The sequence below is a fragment of the Gopherus flavomarginatus genome, chromosome 8 (assembly GCF_025201925.1).
Source record: "Gopherus flavomarginatus isolate rGopFla2 chromosome 8, rGopFla2.mat.asm, whole genome shotgun sequence".
Lineage (NCBI taxonomy): Eukaryota > Metazoa > Chordata > Testudines > Testudinidae > Gopherus > Gopherus flavomarginatus.
In genome coordinates this window covers 95,895,202-95,915,126 of record NC_066624.1, presented here as the reverse complement: position 1 = coordinate 95,915,126, position 19,925 = coordinate 95,895,202, and the positions used below count along the sequence as shown (strand labels likewise).

Genomic DNA, 19,925 nt, shown 5'->3' with positions numbered 1-19,925 from the left:
TTACCCAGCAAACAGTGCCTCACCGAAAAAGCAAATCACAGCATCTAGAGTCTACAGTAGATGGGACATCTTTACGCTTCCTGGAGGACTTACTCTATAGGACACACAGTGCCTCCTACTAAGAGAGAGTCTGAGACAAGTTGATCCGTTAGTCACACAGGTTCACCTCATTAGTGACCACAAAGACCTTATACCTTGAGTTTAATAAATCTCTGTGTTGGACAGAGTTGATAGTTGTTTTCAGGGTGGTCCCATAGGGGTACATTAAAGGTGTCTGATTGACTTTAACACTGTATACTTTATTTATATAGTGTAAATGTTACTGTTTTTCTATGTCAAAGCCAGTGATAGGGTAGATCCAGGGGACAGATGTTTATGGGGTGGTGGTGACCCATCTTGCTGGGCCTCAGATCTATCAGTCACAAAGTAACTGAAAGTGAAGTAACGCACAAATCCATCTTCTTGTTTCTTCCATCTACTTGAGGGAATCTCGACGGCAGGTGAAACCAGCAGAAGATGCAGCACTGAAAGGTACATTCTGGGGGAAGATATGTAAGTTGAAGGAATTCAACTATTTCTAAGCATAAACTAAAGGCAACTGCTCTTTATAAGGGAAATTTAACAACAGCTATTAGGCACAAGGATATGCATAATTCCTCAACCAATGTCATGAAAGGTCAAATGTATGATTTCAAGTGGCTTCACTTTCCTGTGTATAAAACTTCTTTGAAGTATTCATAGATGCTGGGGTAAATTAAAAAGGATTTTATTTAGAGAACATATCATTGTGTTAGTATATTTGGAAGGAAATTGTTATGTCAGCATGTTCAAATAACAAAAGTCTAGGATCTGCTCTCCATTACTCCAGTGTAAATCTATTGCAATACTTGGGATTTATCCTTGTGTAACTGAGCTCAGAATCTAGATCGAGAAATTTTAATCCAAAATGAGTGTGCATGTTTGACACTTTCACTCTAAAGTTCCAGGAATGTATAACTGAGATTTGGGTTCAGATTGATAATACATTATCACAAGGGCATGTCCCAAAGATATACCCAACAGACATGTGAACCTGAACGATAAATAGTAAATGCTCTAGGAGAGGGTAAGTGACTGTTGTTTCTTTGAGCTTCCTCACTATGAACAATCCCATTTATCATGGTAGTGTCTAGAATTTTCTCTGTCTTCATATTAAAGAGTATAAGCTTTATATTTTAAATTTTTGTTTGTGCTTTCCATCTGTTCTGTAATTGCCAATATTGTATTTTTTTCTAATCAAAGTAGAACTCTAGCTTGATTATTATATCTAGGGAAATGTATTGCCTTGAGCTCTCAAAGGCAACAAAGTTCTGTCCTGTCCAGGATGAAGCTGGCTGTCTTTGTAGTAGTTGAAGACCTGTAAAAGTCTGAGGTCTTCCTTCAGAGTAGTGCCAGAGAAAGTTGACTGAGAGAGTAGTGTGGACACAAAGCCAAAGGATGGCATTGTGGTTAAGACACTTGAGTGATACGCAGGAGATCTGGCTTTAATTTTTTGCCCTGCCATAGGTTTACTGTGTGACATTAGGTAAATCCCTTAATTGCTGTATGCCTCAGTTTCCCATCTGTAAAATGAGGTTAGTAATGTATAATCCTTCCATCTCTCCACCCCATGTTTGTCTTACTTATTTAGACTGAGATAGGAACTATCTCTTATTATGTGTCTGTACAGTGCCTAGCACAAAAGGATCCTGAAACTCCTGATCTCAGTTGATGTTTCTAGGTGCCATCCATAATATAAATAATAATAAATTCAAAAGTGACAAACAAGCAAAAGACAGATGGCCACACCATAAATAACTCCCAGTCCTGTTAATGTCTTATTTCTCCAGTTGAAACAGTGATACTGTGTAGAATAAGGCCATGCAAGCATACATTTTTTTAAAACTAAAATGGGAATTAGAAGATACAGTATTGTACAATGGGCATTTGACAGCAGAGCCAATCAAAACTCTAAAAGCAGCAAAGAGTCCTGTGGCACCTTATAGACTAACAGATGTTTGGGGGCATGAGCTTTCGTGGGTGAATACCCACTTCATCGGATGCATGTAGTGGAAATTTCCAGGAGCAGGTGTATATATATGCAAGCAAGAAGCAGGCTAGAGATAACGAGGTTAGTTCAATCAGGGAGGATGAGGCCCTCTTCTAGCAGCTGATATGTGAAAACCAAGGGAGGAGAAACTGGTTTTGTAGTTGGCAAGCCATTCACAGTCTTTGTTTAATCCTGAGCTGATGGTGTCAAATTTGCAGATGAACTGAAGCTCAGCAGTTTCTCTTTGAAGTCTGGTCCTGAAGTTTTTTTGCTGTAGGATGGCCACCTTAAGATCTGCTATTGTGTGGCTAGGGAGGTAGAAGTGTTCTCCTACAGGTTTTTGTATATTGCCATTCCTAATGTCTGATTTGTGTCCATTTATCCTTTTTCGTAGAGATTGTCCAGTTTGGCCAATGTACATAGCAGAGGGGCATTGCTGGCATATGATGGCGTATATTACATTGGTGGACGTGCAGGTAAATGAAACGGTGCCAACCTGAAGCATATTTTCACCAGTAACTGAACACTGCACCATAGTAACTCTAACTCAGGAACCAATCCATGCAACAAACCTTGATGCCAACTCTGCCCACATATCTACACCAGCGATACCATCACAGGACCTAACCAGATCAGCCACACCATCACTGGTTCATTCATATCTGTATAAAATATTCTCATTTTCTCTCCTTCCACTATTTGTAGTTGGAAATAGCCAATTGACCTGAGGTGGAAAGATATTTTAAACATTTTGCCAGATTGTTAGAGAAATCTTGAACTTTTGTAAAAGGGAAAAATACAAATAAGAATAGTTCTTCATAAAGAAAAACAAAAAAAGAAGCAAGATTTATACTTCTGTTGTTGTGTTTGTAGTCTGATTTGTTATAAAGTTGTAGCCTTGTATTAAGGATAATTTTATTTTTCCCTTTCCAATAAAATCTAATGCTTGATTTAATAAAAGTTGGTATAATTCTGAAGCATTTCTACAACTATACCCTTTGAACAGATGTCAGATACTAAAGAACGGCTGCCTACAGATCAAGTTGCTGTTGCCAAGTCTCGCGAGCTTTCTGACAGAAACAGTTGATTATAATGTCAGTACTGTCCAATTTACAGGCTTAAAGTAGCAGCCGCACACTGCTTTTCACTGAAGTATACAAAGATCTTGACTCTTTTAGAAACTTTGTAGTCTTTGCAATAGAAGCTGGGGTGAGTGATTCTCTATTTACATGTTTCTATGCCAATATAAGTTACAGTTAAACTTAATTTGTATAGGGACTGTGATCTTTTAAAATGTTATGGTCTGACCATTTGTTGCTCTGTTGGAGATACTCACTCTGCTCTGCAAATGGAACTGATGGAACAAATAAGCAGGCATGTGTATCGGACCTTGGTATTATTCAAGGGATTTTGGGCTAAGTAAATTGAACTGAGCAATAAATCATTTATTAATTCAACCACCTTTTCTATTTAAATAGAGATTACGTAGCCTTGTGTATAGATTTCTTGGTTGGGTAAAGATTTGCAAGGAGAGAAAATAATCATTTAAACAAATTATATTCTCTCACTAACTAAGAATACAAAAGTATATTCTGTTTAATTTTTATTGGATAAACAAATACAGAAGCAACTTTTTAAAATATGCAAATATAGTAAATGACATCTCTCTTCTTGGTTAAGGTTGGCAGGCTAAAGCAGTCTTCTGACCTCTTTTATTCTTGTAGTAATAATCAAGTCCTATTTATTTAGCTCAGTGTGTTTTATGTTGCTGAATTTGTTTTAATGCAGCATTAAAATTATTACAAAATGTACTATTTCACCACCAAATGCAGTACCATACCTTTCAATTGCTAGTTTTGTCACTATTAGCAGGAAACATAACTTGAAACTACAATGCTTTCATTTAGCAGTGTAGAAGTTTTGTACTTTTTCCAAAGTTTGACCTATTTCATTTTCTCATTAAAAAGATCTGATAGTTCATTGGAGAGCTAATTTTAAAATGTACACTGTTGACTTTTTCACTTTAACTATTTCTTTAATATTTGTATTAATAGCTAAAACATTTTAGGATTGTGGATCAAAAGTTCAGGGTCTGTTTTATATTTGCGGATTTTTACTTTTGTCTCTATTAGTTTTTTAGTGTGTGTACATATATATTTGTGTGTGTGTGTGTATAATAACATAACTGTATGGAGACTAAAGGTTCTACACGAACCCTATACTCTTGATGTTCACATCCCCCCCTTTATTATTTATTATTCTAATTTCACTTTTCTTATGCCTATAATATTACCATTGATTATTTCAATCTTTTACAGTTCCAGATAGCACTTTAAATACTACATTAAATGCTTGCTTTCAGTGTCACATATTGGATGGTTTTAAAAAAAATACTCTCCTTATCCAGTTTACTATATATTGGATAATTGCTGACTTCCTATGCTGCTAGGTCCTTAGCCCAATATTGATGCAATCTCCTGATCACTTTATTCATGAATTAACTTAAAAGTAAAACAACCAGGATTTGACTCTTGCATAATCCTTAACCCCTATGGAACATTTTTCATTTATAGCTCTTTAAAGTGCTTTACAAAGATAGGAACTCTCACTGTATCTCTTTAATGGGTGGGTAAACTGATGTACAAAGCAATACGTGATTTCATTTTGCCTAAGGACTGCAGCTTGATGCACTAAACCCCTGATTCTGCAAACACTTGGAGTAATTCTATTGATTTGAGGTTGCCCACTCCAGTAAAGTTTAGCAAGGATGTGTTTGCAGGATTCTAGGTAAGTAAATCTTAAGGTCTGGTTATTGTTAGATACAGCTCTTTAGCCCTTTTATCCTTTATGAATCATACTGACAAGCATTTACATAAAAAATTCTATTGCTTTACATCTTTTTCCATGATAGATCATCTGTGTACTATAGATTTTTATTTTCTCATGCTTTTAACAAAAGTTTGAAATATTGTCTGTGATCATTTATCTCTCTGAGTTACTTTGATTCTCTCTCATATTTAGGAATCACTTTAACCAGAAACTTCCCTATTTTTTCTATTCTCTCTCAACTTTCCAACAATAAACAAACAAATTAAATGGTCTTAGATCAGGCATACAGCTGTACTTTCCACAGAAATTAGCCTCACTCCTTGTAAGGAGAGAAGTGCTGCTCATTAACAAAGAATGAACTATTTAAAGTGGCAGTGCTGAATACACTAGGCACAACTGGATAGCAGGAGGAGGAGAGGGTAGAAAGAACAGAAGAGAAGCTTTGTTGAATATTTTCACTGAAACAGATTGTAGGATTGGGCGAAATGAGAGTTTTTTTCTTTTTGACATTTGGCTTTTGAGAGGAAGAGTATGTTTTTATAACAGAGTTAATAAGTCCAACTTTAAAAGACTAAGATCAGTGGGACTACTCACATGCATTAACTTAAGCATGTGATTAAGTACTTTACCTAATCAGGGTCTAAATTCCTAGGATTACCAGTACCTAGAGGCCCCAGTCAAGGACTGTACCAAGCACTGCAAAAATAAAGAAAAAATATAGTCCCTACCCAAATAAATGTACAATCTAAGCAATCACAATAACGCTAATTGTTATGGCAAACAATGTCTATAAAACATTTATTTGTTCATGATTTTGGCATAACTATGAGTGTGATTACATACAAGAACTGAAGTTATAGAGTATTACAGACATACATAGCAGTTGAAGTACAAACTTATGAAACGCACCTCCAATTCCCAGAGAGTACTCTTGGGTTTATAATGAAGTTATTTTGATGTTTTGCAATTGCATTTCAACCCACTTGGGTTCCGTATCATAAATACATGTTTCAATATCTACAGTTTCATGTCATCTCTGAAACAAAAATAGAGATCTGAACACCCCCAAACATGGGGAAAACCCTAATTCAAATGACAGAGGAGCTGCTTTTCCGGGTTAATAATGTGTCTTTATTTGTAAAGAAATTGGTACATGGCCTGAATTTTGCCCCATAGTTCTAGTAGAAGTTTCCTTGATATCCTTAAGATTGTGCACATTGTTACTAGCTCTCTCTATTTACAGGATAGTATGAATTACAAAAGTAACCACCGACAGAATAATTTCTAATCATGCATTATGTTTTGCATGATGTTCTTCTCATGTATCAGCCTCCAAAGGGGAATGATCAGGGCACTAACTAACAAAAGTAAATATTATGAAAAGGCCTGAAGGGCATATTTTTGTGTGCTAAACCAGATAAAATACTGTTTGTTCAGCGATTGTTTGTGTGAGAGGAAAACAGATACTCCTTAAAAAAGTAACCTACGTATGGCTACTTCTGGTGACTTTTACTGTGATGGCATACAAGGCACCTGCTGCATTGGGCATATGACTAATGGTTCACGTAGTCACATACTTGCTGGCCATATACTTTCCTCTCTTTGGCCCACCCCTATCTTGCCCTCAACCTCCCACCTCCTTCTATGTTGTGGTAGACAGAACCATATACTTTCCTCTCTTTGGCCCACCCTTGTGATCCAAAAGCATTGTCTTACTCTAGACTATAAAATTTACCCATTGCTAGAAAATCATGTCAGAATAGGGTAAAGTGGAATTGTTACTGAATATGATTTAGCAACAAGTGTAGCCAAGACCAAGCCATGGCTAAAATCTGCTCTGCTGCTCCATGCAGCAGAACCACCTCAGTTTCAGTGCCTTTGGGGCCTTTCACGTTCCTTCTGCATGCAACAAGTTTTGGCCCTTGTACTGATACATTAAAATGCAGGCTCCTAAACTTAATTTTTATTTTATTTCAGGAATGATGACATGCAGCAATGGGACAAGTGTCTGCACAAGACTTCTGATGTGGTTTCTTCTACTGTATATGTTTGTAAGGAAGGTGCTACCTGAAGACGACATTATAGTTACTACTAAGAAAGGAAAAGTAAGAGGGATTCACTTGCCTGTACTTGGGGGAACTGTGACGGCCTTTCTGGGAATTCCTTATGGCGAGCCACCACTTGGTAAACTACGATTCAAAAAACCAGAGCCCCGCAACAAGTGGACAGAGATTTGGGATGCCACAAAACATTCAAACTCTTGTTATCAGAATATAGATAAAACTTTCCCTGGATTCCCTGGGTCAGAGATGTGGAATCCAAACACTAACCTTAGTGAAGACTGCTTGTACCTGAATGTATGGGTTCCTTCTCCAAAACCCAAAAATGCAACTGTCATGATATGGATTTATGGGGGTGGATTTCAATCAGGGACATCCTCTTTACCTGTCTATGATGGTAAATTTCTGGCACGTGTTGAAAGAGTCATTGTAGTTTCAGTGAACTACAGAACAGGGGCACTAGGATTCTTGGCTTTACCGGGAAACCAGGAAGCTCCAGGAAATGCAGGTTTATTTGATCAAAGGTTAGCACTTAAGTGGGTCCAGGAGAACATAGCTGTCTTTGGTGGCAATTCTAAAAGTGTCACTTTATTTGGAGAGAGTGCAGGGGCTGCTTCTGTTAGCTATCATATTCTTTCTTCTGAAAGCCATCCTCTTTTCACAAGAGCCATCATGCAAAGTGGCGCTGCTAATGCCCCCTGGGCCACACTAACACATTCTGAGGCAAGGAAGAGAACTTTGACCTTAGCTAAACTACTCAGCTGCTCGGGTAGCAATGATACAGACATAATTCTCTGTCTCCAAAACAAGGATCCCCAGGATATCCTCGAGAATGAAATTTCTGTTCTAACACACAACTCTCTTTTAAAAGTATATTTCTGTCCCATAGTTGATGGTGATTTTCTCACTGAAATGCCACAAACATTGATCCAGCATGGGCTCTTTAAACAAACCCAACTCTTAGTGGGAGTTAACAAAGATGAAGGGACAGCTTTTCTAGTGTATGGGGCACCTGGTTTCAGCAAAGATAATGATAGCCAGATCAATAAAACAGAATTCCAAGTAGGTTTAAGTGAGTCCTTTCCAGAAGCAAGTGAACTTGGGGTGGAATCGATCATTTTTCACTACACAGACTGGGAAGATGAGCAGAACCCTGACAATTATCGTGATGCTATGGATGACATTATTGGGGATTACAATATCATATGTCCTGTAATGGAGTTCACAAATTTTTTTGCTCAACTAGGAAATAATGTATTCTTCTACTTCTTTGAACATCGGTCCTCAAAACTTGCTTGGCCAGAATGGATGGGAGTAATGCATGGTTATGAGATTGAGTTTGTATTTGGATTACCTCTAGAGAGAAGAGTTAATTACACCAAAGCTGAACAAATCTTGAGTAGATCCATGCTGAGATACTGGGCAAGTTTTGCGAAAACAGGGTAAGTTTAAGTTTTGCTGGTTGATTTTTATGTCAGATGCACAAACTAGAAATAATGATTCTATTGATTGTGTTCTGGAGGCTAGTGAGGCCTGTGAGGAAGGATTAATTGTCCAGCTAGCTGGGACTTCTCTTTTATTATTGATAAAATTAGCATCTCAGTAAAATAAACTGTTGAAATGCAGCTGATGATATCATATGAATTTAAGAAAATATTGTGTACCCTTCAAAGTTGTTAGTCATCTGCTGCCCACTTATGAAAACAACCACAAAACATTTTTTTTTCATGGTAGCTGCTGCTACAAATGAAGGCAAGCATTTCAAGCTGCAAAAATATAACACATACACCTCATACACACTATGGGTTAAATCCTGACCTTATTGAAGTAAATGGCAAAACTCTGGTCGACTTAAGTGTGACTCACTCTAAGATTGAAATTCACCACAAAACCCAAAGAAAAAATTTTATGTGAGACATTAAGTGGGACTTGGGGGATGGAATCCAACCCCCTCAACCAGTCTACCCAGCTTCTGTTCCAGCATATGGATTGGAAAGTGGCTATAACACTTATTGTCCCCATATGGTGGGGGAAAGTATCTGTATTAATGGATTTCTGTAAGACTTCTATAGGCACCCTGAAATATCCTCTAGGTTTGAAAACATTTACACTAAAGATAACATTTACACTCTGTAGTAGATCCATACAGAGTTAGTCTTAATGTTATAACTCTAGTGCAGTGGTTTTCAAACTAGGATATGTATACCCCTAGGGGTATGTGAGCTCTCATCAGGGCTATGCGAGAAAAATTCTGTAATGGCAGACAATGCATCACGTTATGCCTTCCATGCCTTTCTTTTTTTCTGTTTTCATAGGCATATTATGACAGTATCTCAGATGAGTATATATGGTAGACTACATTATTTGAAAGGAGTATGCAGCCTAAAAAGTTTGAAAACCGTTGCCTAAGTGGTATGTTGAGAATTGAAGCCCTGCATTCTGTTTACTTTACCCATATCTACTTAGGAAAAAAAAATCCATATTGTAAATAGAAAAATGTATCCATGGCAATGCACATTTCAGTATTTAACTTATTCTCACAGTAACAAGAAATCACTTTATTCATTTTTTTTTTATCCTCATAGTAACTTGCTTCTGAGATGGCTATTTCCTTAAACTTATTTATGCCCTGATACAAAACACACTGAAGTGAATTAACAGATCCCCACTGACTTCAACTTTGGATCATACCCTAACCATTTTTCATTCATAGATTCATAGCTTACAACCCAGAGTAGACCATTGTGACCATCTAGTCTAATCTCCTACATAACAGATGCCATAGTACTTCCACAAATTAATTTCACTTTGAACTATAGCATACAATTTAGAAAAATAATCTGATCTTGTTTTAAAATTGTCAGTGATGGAGAATCCATCACAACCCTTGGTAAATTGTTCCATTGGTAAATTAGTCTCACTTCTAAAAAGGTGTGCCTTATTTCTAGTCTGAATTTGTCTGGCTTCAATTTCCAGCTTGTTTTACCTTTGTCTGTTACATTGAAGAGCCTTTTACTATCTATTTTCTGTTCTCCATTTACATACCTATAGACTGTGATCTCCTTAACCTTCTCTTTGTTAAACTAAACAGGCTGTGCTCCTGGAGTCTTTCACAATATAGCATATTTTCCCAATCCTTAATCATGCTCATGGCTCTTCTCTGAATTCTCTCCTACTTAGCAACATCTTTTGTTTATATAGTCAAGAATTACATTACCCCTTTTGCCATAGCATCACATTGGGAGCTCATGTTTAGTTGATTATCCACCATGTCCCCATGTCCTCTTCAGAGTCACTGCTTCCCAGGATCGGTTCCTCCTTCCTGTAAGCATGGCCTACATTCTTTATTCCAAGATGTATGACTTTACGTTGAATCTGCGGACTGTCTTCTTCTTTATTTACCACTCCCCCAATTGTTGTGTCCTCTGCAAACTGTTAGGCACATGTTGTTTAATTAGAAACATATGCATGTTCATAAACTGTTGCCTCACATTTCTCACTCAAATTATTCTTCTAAGTTGATTATGCATTTATAAGGTATTTAAGAGGGCAGTATTATTTCATGAACAATAAGAATGGCAAAAATTGATCTGGTAAGATGTATTTAATAGGTCTGCTTTTGTATTCATTTTACATTACACATTGAGGGGAACTAACAATCTGTTTAAATGCATCATTCCTTTAACAGATTTTCCCTTTAAGAGGGACAATCTATTCCTTTAGCAGGCTTCTATGGAAGCTTTCTTGACTGTAGTTAATGAGCATAATAAAAGGAATTAAGATACTACATATTTGCCATCTCTCTATTATATATGCATTAATTTTTTTTTTGCAATAAATTGCTGCTCTGGAGCCTATACAGTGAGGTCAGCTAAAACTTGGTAACCCTTTCTACTTAAGGGTTAAGGATGGATCCAATATCCATAGCACTCTGAAACCAGTGGAGTTCAGACATTTCAACAGTAATTAAGACTGCACTGAATTAAAGATCTCCACTAGACTCTGCAGCTTTTGCAAACCTATTCTGCAGAAAATTGCAGATAATGACAATACTGTAGCCACCACAACTATATCTAAAAGTGTAGACATTTCAATTTAAATCAAAACATTTATTTGTTTTAAAAATGAGCTTCTCTTCTCATAGAGATTTTGCAGAGAAATATTTAGATGTGTGGTTTGGTATTAGCATAGTTTCAGAGGTATAATACATAGTTTCCGTTTCTCAATACCTGCTTGGTAAAATGAAGTTACAGAGATAAGGGCACAGTGCAAGCTAAAATTAGGAAACATAAGGTGTGTGTGTGCAAGTTTAAGTTTGTGAAAGACTGTCAGCTAATAGCTGTGTCATCTAGTCTGATTATCATTTGGACTATAATTAGATTAGCTGGCAGATAGTATTTCAAGTGGTTTCCACAGCAAACAGAAAATACTCACTATCTGCTTCTACCACAAATATTGAAAACATAACTACTTATGGTAGATAATACATCTATGCAATTTGAATCCCCAGCAAAACAATCACATTGATATGTTTTCTGTTTAGTTAACCTGTTAGAAGCCACTCACTTCATAAACAAAAACATGGATCTAACCAATATACACTGCCCATAGTTTAGAATAAGTGGATCAAATTGATTCTAAATATTATCCGGAGTAGAGTATGCCTCCCCTCTTCCTGACACGTCTGATTATGCACTACAGATTCACAAAAATACAAATACTTCTTGTATTTGACATATTATGCATAGTAAATTCTGGTGCAATAAACAGGTAAGTATATGGGGCAAAAGTGCCTTTGCCATTGATATTTGCAGTACCAGAGGAGAAAACTAGGGAAAAAAGATGAAAATCAGAAAGATTATACAGCACAGTTATTACTGAGGGCGTTTGACCTAGTATTCTAATGTGCACTAATACCAAACCATGAGGGAGGAAATAGAAACTTGCATATAAAAAGAGGTATGAAAAGCTCAGCAAAAGCTAAAAGATTTTTGTTTATTTTTTGTCTCAATGACTTTACACTTGGTGGTAATTTCGAGCTGGCTCAACTTACCTCAGAAAGGACAGAGTACTTCATTTAGCCTTCGGTGCTGTGGCTTGTAACTGCACGTTCCTCATGGGTTCTCTTTGAGCTTGCACTCTGGCCTTATATTTTTCATCCAGATATGAATGCTGGGATTAAAGATGTTCATATTGAAACAGGCAGGTTCAATGACCCTAAAGGAGCCATCTTCCATTCTCAAGAAATACCTGATGTCATGTAAAACCAGAAAAAAAAAGTTATCATAAAAAAGACAAATGATTCCTTCAAAATGTACCCTAGTGATATATAAATCCTTGATTCTTTTGTTTGCCTAATAAAATAGGGCTGTCAACTGGCCTGAAGTTTTCCAAAACAATGAAGACTCAAGAACATTTTACACAAGACAGTTGTTTCAATTTTCCAAGTCTGTAGTCACTTTTATCTGGCAACCTCACTAAAAATGAAGTTGTCAATCATGACTGGCCACTTTGCCAGGAGACATTCTAGGGGATTAGGATTTTCTGTTTTCTTAATCAGTATGCAAAAAACAGTACTTTAGTCTATGATAAGACATTAAGAGCCAGAAACAGAAAGGCAGTTAGAACATTTTTGCCAAAATATTCTAAGTTGGACATCTAAAGTTACACACCAAAATTCCTATTTAGTATTCTAAGGAAATGATTTTAGAATGCAAATTATAGGTTGAGGTACTGGTCTTTAGGCACCCAGTTTTGCCTTTCATGCTTGTGAGTGGTACAGGATTGCCTGACCTGGAGACTGAACTCCTCTATTTATCCACAGATGCAATATGAGCAACTGTAGTGCAGACTTCACACTGGGTGTCAGTGTGCCTCAACCCTGATCTGAAAGGCCATCTCTCAGGGTGAAAAAGTAGTTCAGTCCATGGTCTCTCTTATGAGTCTGCCAAGAAGAGCAAGAATTGGTGTCCAATAGGGTGAGATCTTTGTGAACTTTCCACCATTGAAAATTGCATCAAGATCATCAGATGTGCATAATTTTCAATAATGACCCAGGGATCTGTATTTTCCAGTGCTGCTTGACTCAAGGGAATAGAAATATCATGCTATTGGCTGATTCTAATATTCAGCATTTTTGTTTCCTTTGAAAATCCAGAGTGTTATTGGACTTTATGATGTGACTCAAGTGCTTTTATCTTTCAATAACTATGTGCCTTTTATTGTACCTCTGCTGTTCTTTCATCTGAAGTTTATTGACAGGTGAACAGTAGTATTTTCCAGTAACCTTTTTGCTTTCATATTGCATTCTTTTTATTGAAGCAGAAAGTGCAGATACTTAGGAGTGGGCTCTGTTGAACAATATGTCATCAGCACCAGACTCACAACTAATGCTCTTTAAAGGGCAGAGAAAGGTAAATATTACTAAACTGTCAATAAAATTCCAATGAGTGGAAGTCAAAGCCATACCTATTTTCTACATTCACTGTCACCTGCAGCTTTTTACTATTGCATTAGTCATTTCAGCTTTTAATAGGCTGAACTGAAGATGGAACTTTTTAGCATTGGGTCAGATTCTTCCATGTTTTTCAAATGCTGTAGTTCACTCAGAGTATTTCTAGTTTCATAAACTTAATTTTAGGGAGTATCTTTCTCCACAACTTTGAACAAGAAGGAGATAACATTATTTTTGGTTTCCCTAAAAAAAGAATCTCTCCTGGCTAGAGAAAAGAAAGAGGTTTTGTTTCTTCTTTGTAAAGAAATAAAGCATAAGAAAAGAACTGGTAGGGGGAAGATGGTGGCTCCAGAACAAAATCATAATTAATTTATGTTAGTTTTAAATAGTCTTTCACTTAGCCTGACTCATGTTTTTCAGTTGTTATTGTTACCTGGGACCATTTGCAGCTGGACTTAGGTTGGAGCAGCCTTAAAACCAAGGTCTGAACCAAGCCTCAGCCAGCCTGAGACTTGAATGGCTACCTCTTTCAGACCTGCACCTAGCAGAGCTCAGCAGAATGGATTCAGCCATGTTTTGCTTGATGAAGACCCAGTCAAGTCACTAGAGGTTGAATATCAGGCTCTGTATATCTATCTATGTTCAGACATGAAGGGCTAGTCAATGTGGAATGAGTTTTTGGTGGGCTTTATCTGCAAGTTTTCCCTGTATGTTTTATTTTAAGTGAGGTCCATGATGACTGACACATTTGTTACTTTCATTTTTCTTCATCACTTTTGCTGCTCTTCAGAAAGCTTTTGGAAGTAAATGAGTGACACTAATTAGTACTATCAATCATAGTCAGCAGAATGCTCTGCTACCTTCTAGTAAGATGAGGCTTTATTTATCATGGGAGAAATGTATGGCATTGCAAATCAGTTGTTGCTAGGTTATGCCTTTTGCATTCCTTTATTCATTATGTTTATTCAGTGTATTTTTCTAGACACCAGTGAAGGAAAATTGACAAGGAGACAGACAAATCGAATAAGACAAAAGCTCAAGTAAGAAAGTAGTAGAACATTTAAATATACTATTTTAAGGCTTTGTGAAAAATGTCTCCTATAAAAAGAAACTTGCAAAATTTACCTCACTGTTTTCACAATTGGTTAAACAAATCTTTTGCAGCCTTTTAAAAAAAACACAAAAACAAGCCTTTGAAATATTCACCCCTATGTTTTAGGGGAACCTGTGTGACTTTGATTGTTAAAGCTCTGAAGGATCTTATCTGGTTATTATAGTCTTCCCCTGACGTTCCTGTGGTGGACATATGACAAACATCAGTGCTTTTCTTACCAATTTATCATACTATACTTACAGGGAGTAGTTTCATAACAGTGAGAACAAAAACAGAAGCCTCATCTTGAGTCTAGACAGCAGACTGAACTAAAGATCCAAGACTTAGTTGTGTAGAAAGGAACATCAGAAAATTTAGAAAACAGAAAATTTAGAAACTCATTTTTTATCTTCCCAACGCATTGGAAACAGAATAGGAAACTAGCTGTCATAACTTTCCTACTCAGGTCTGAACCTTAGAGTTCAGAACATGAGAAGCTAGCATGAAGCCTCCAAACTTAATTACCAGCTTGGATCTGATATTGCTGCCACCAATCAGGAATTTTAGGGCCTGATACTCTCTGGTCCCCGCAAACCTTCCCAGGGGACCCCAAGACCCAGATTCCTTGAGTCTCACAACAAAGGGGAATAAACCATTTCCCTTCCCCCTTTTTACCTCCTCCCAGATTTCCCCACCCTGGGGACCCTAGGATACTCCCTGCTTCAAGTCCTTGAAACACAAGTACCGAGAGATCTAATCTCTCTCCCCCCTCACCCAGAGGGTATGCAAAGTCAGGCTTAGTAAATCTAACACAAAGAGATTTTTCCCCTCCCTTCGTTTCTTAGCCTTAACCAGTGAAAAACACTCAAACAGGTCTTAAAAAGAAAGAAAAAGGACATAAAATGGTCTCTGTATCAAGGTGACAATATACAGGGTCAATTGCTTAAAAGAAAAAATGAATAAATAACCTTATCCAAAAAGAATACAATTTAACATATTCCAGCAACTACACACATGTAAATACAAAAAAACCCCAATATAAACCTATTGTCTTACTATCCTTGTACTTACAACTTGGAAACAGAAGATTAGAAAGCCTGGAGATAGAAAGATCACTCTCAGAGCTGAGAGGGTCACCGAACCAAGACAAAGAACAAAGAACAAAGAACTCACACCCAAAACTTCCCTCCACTCAGATTTGAAAAAGTCTTGTTTCCTGATTGGTCCTCTGGTCAGGTGTTTGGTTCCCTTTGTTAACCCTTTACAGGCAAAAGAACATTAACCCTTAGCTATCTGTTTATTACACTAGCTTCTGGAAACAAACTAAACATGGGCTATAGACACTACTGCACTAAGGGCTACATACATTCATAGAAAGAGAGATGTGTGAATGGGCCTAAGCCACAAAACTCTGATTCAGATATGGATTTGCTCAAAATTCAGGGGTGCATGGGCCCAGGATTCAAAGCATATTTCAACATAGCCCAGAGATTGTTGGAACAGAGCTTATGGTTTCAGCCTTTCTCAAAGAAGAAATGCACACCTTGTCATGAATCCTTCACCTTCTGATCTAGAGCCAAATGGCATGTTCCACATTGGCTCATCAAGCCCTCATGTAGCCCTTTTTCTGCCATACAGATGACAGAAAAATGTAGTTGAGATCAAGGAGTTTGAACCAGATGCAAAATATGGTAGGAAGACAATGGAATAATTCACGTGTTTAGGGATGTATGGGAAGCCATATTGTTGGAGCCATGGAAGAGAAAGATGCCTTTAGCGGGAGAATAGGGAAGCTTCTTCTGGCATATGGCTTCTGCTGGCACAAACAATTAATTAGATATCGGGTAAGTGACGCAGCCATTCCATCACAACAGCAGCACCCAGAGACATAAATCACATCCATCCACCATCAAGATGATAAAGAGAGCAGTCCATAACCAAATTGCATACTATTTGTTCTTAAGCTCCACAGAGGCAAAACAGGGAGATGAAGAAGCTGCAATGGGAAAGATATAGGTTAAACCACCCATGACCAGAATGGATCCTGTTTTAATAAAGAAAGATCTTTTGGTTCATATGGTTGCTATTTTCAATCTTATCAAAAAAGCTTAATTTCAATGTGTTTTAAAAGGAAATTTCATTAAAATTGACACATTTCCTTGGAATTTTTCAGTTTCAAAAAAAACATGTCCTATCAGAAAAACATTCCATTAGGAAGAAATTTCATCCACTCTGATAATGGGAAGAGAGACAAAAAGACAGACTGTGACAAGATTATACAAGAAGAAATATTGGATCTATATCTATATATAAATTGTGGGAGCAAAAGGAGAGTGAAGATTAAAAGGTGAGACTCTATAAGCCTGGGCGATGAATAGCTGTCCATTTGGGCTGAGAAAAGAGGAAATGAAGAAGAGTTAGAAGGAAAGACAAGGACATACAGAAGGAGCTATCTGACAGACTGCAGATGTGAGATTGGACAGAAAAGGAGAGCAATATTTCAACCATCTTCATAATATGGTTGAACCTCTTGGAGTCAATGATACAATCTAAAGAGAGATTGTTCAGCAAGGAGGAGACAGAAGAAAGAACCCTATATGATACCAAGAAACAATGACAGAAGAGAAGACGCATTAAGTCATCAAGGAAAGACAAGAACTAGGATAGCACAATATCATCAATGTGTAGAGGGAAAAGGACCTGGAAGAGGAGAGTGATCAGCTGTATTGCAAGCAGCAGACAGATTAAAGATAATAAGGACACAGAATCACCTCTATCATTTAGCTAGTGCAAGACACTAGTCACCTTAGTCAGGTGGCTTTGGTCAAGTCAAGAAGGCAGAAGCCAGTTTGGTTGGAGGGAAACGTGATTTAGGGGAGAAGAATCCCTGCAATGTGAGGCATACTGGAGCCATTTTATAATTCCAGACAGAGAATGGGAGCAGAAAGCCCTTATAAATATGATCATTAGGTACTGAAGCACAAAGAAGAAAATCTAATTTATTCCTCCCCTCTCCTCCCCACATCCTTGCTGTAGAACATCCGCAATACTTTCTCTTTTTCTATGTGACTCATTTTAGAGCCACAAACAAAGCTGTGGAAATCATGCTTTCTTCACAGATAGTTCATAAAGAAAAATATGGACCGCACTTAACAAATACATTTTTTATTGTAAACACTTGATTCCACTTTATTCAGGAGTCTTTAAAATGCCTTGGCATCATTCAACATCAGTACTGATGTCCACACATATTGTTATATTAAAAAGCAGTAATGGTAACCACTGTTTAGCTATTTTGTACTTTTGTATATGGTACATCATGCATGAAGCCAATAACTGGAAACACACGCTTGGCAGTCATCTGAGAGTCTGGCTTGCAAATTGACAAGCTGTCATAGAATTTCAAAATTGAAAACAGGAATATTTGGTTTAGCCATTTTATTTCAAATGGGGCAGGGTTGCAAAATATTTAGATTGGTTTAATATCATTGTCAACATACATTTCTGAATCTGAAAATTAGATTCAGAAAATAGAAGTTTTGTTCTTGACAATAAGTGGGTCAAATCATTGCTGAAAAAGTTCTTGCACTTTCAAATGGCAAATCAGACCTTCATTTAAAAACTGTGTAAACATCATAGTGAACAATCAAATGAAATAACAGACTAGCAACTGAAAATACAATATAAAGATTTGTCTTGAAATGCTGTATATATGATGGTCTCATCTAACAAAATGTAAAACCTATTGCAGTAAGTGAAGGATCTCTCCCTAATGAAGACAGGCAAAAGATGGTCTTGTGATTAAAGCATTGGACTAAGGCTCAGGATATGCAGGTTCCATTCTTGATTATGCGATGGGTTCTTTGTGTGACTTTGTGCAAATCACTTTGTCTCTCTGTGCCGCTGTTCCCCATCTCTACATTATAAAAAAATATTGTTTGTCAGGTGTTCAGATACCAAAATGAGGGGCGCTATATAAAACTTACAGGTTGATAGTAAATATGCTGAACCACTTTGGAAGACATCAGAATTTATCAAAACTAATCCTGCCTACATGGAAAAAGTATAGACCCATGAAAAGTCAAAGAGGGAACCAAGTTGGTGGGGAGTGACTGCCCCACTTGCCCCAAAGTAAAGTATGCCCCAGGGGCAGAGGGACATGCTTTTCCACATGATTGACTTCTTTTTGCATTTGTGAAGGATGGGAATTGCATAAATGCTTATTTATGTGCATGTGCAAATTGTGACCATATTAAGAGCTGTGCATGTCTAAGATGGTGCACACTTAAGTTTTTCACATACACTTTTGGAGATGTAGCAGGGAGCACAAAACATGGGTCCAATATTAGTACTTAGTTTCACTAGACCATAACTTTTTACAATAGCTTTTTACAACTTTTTACAACTTTTAGAGAAGAACCAAATTCTGTCGCTATTTAGTGTTAACTTCTACCTATAATAAGTGTTAATCAAGGGTAAAATCCTCATTTTATAGATACTAGTCTTCTTCCATAGATATAGCTCAAGTTCAAAAATGTTCTGCTTTCCATTTTTTTTCTGACTGGACAATGCCATATGAGTTTAGTTCATAAGAGACTGAAACTGCAGAGCAAAATTTTTGCAAGCTATTATTTTTTCTAGATAATCCTAGCATTTTTAACTGAAATCCTGATGAGAAACATTTGGAACAGAAACCTGCACATTTCAGTTCACTGACAAACACAAGAGAATGGTTTCCATGGAGAATGATCTGTGTCAGAGAAGTGGCAATGAGGAATGATAGAGAGATAGCTATGAATCTAGGGCCAAATTGTCACAGAGGCCTCAATCTGGTGTCTAATTCTGTGCCTGCAGTTTTGTTCCCATCAGCTACAGGTGCAGTCAATTAAGGGTGAAAATGGTAGCAGTTAGCAATCTAGCTGCATGATTTGTGGGAGCAATTGTTTTTTTGGGCCCACAAATCTGGAAGTTTGATGTCTAAATTCAGTCATTTCACGCTCACAGTTGATTGCACACACAAAACTGTATTTTAGTGTAGGCATAAAATTAGAAGCTTTTACAGTCTTTTCTCCCAGATGCTTCAGCCCTCATGTTTGTTCAGCATTTGCCCCTCGGACACAGCCTGAACCATTTGAAGACTGTCTATGGTTACACCACAGCAGTTGAAAATTCCAAGGTCTGCTGTTTGTAGCTTAAAACAAAGAGATTCTTTTGGGGCTGAGGCTGCTATTCAAATATTCTGATCATTGTCTTGATTACCAAAGCCTAACAAATCTGCCTGTGATGGATGTGATTTGGTAAGGTGGCAGCCTAAGGATGAACTTCCTGGAATCCCAGTACCTCAAAGGTTATTGTGGATACAACATGATATTGTCTACAAGGCCAAAACATAATAGAACACATTAGAACATTACAAGTATT

At 37.2% G+C, this 19,925-nt stretch overlaps 1 protein-coding gene across 1 annotated transcript in view; it reads left to right on the top strand.

Annotated features, from left to right (window-relative positions):
- The first annotated feature begins 3,177 nt into the window (after nucleotides 1-3,177).
- Nucleotides 3,178-19,925, top strand: part of BCHE (butyrylcholinesterase) — a 47,766-nt gene continuing 31,018 nt past the window's right edge. Inside the window, exons 1-2 of the mRNA XM_050965947.1 lie at nucleotides 3,178-3,277; nucleotides 6,875-8,399. Coding sequence (XP_050821904.1) covers nucleotides 6,877-8,399 — 1,523 coding nt within the window. The 5' untranslated portion in view covers nucleotides 3,178-3,277; nucleotides 6,875-6,876. The remainder of the gene's footprint in view (nucleotides 3,278-6,874; nucleotides 8,400-19,925) is intronic.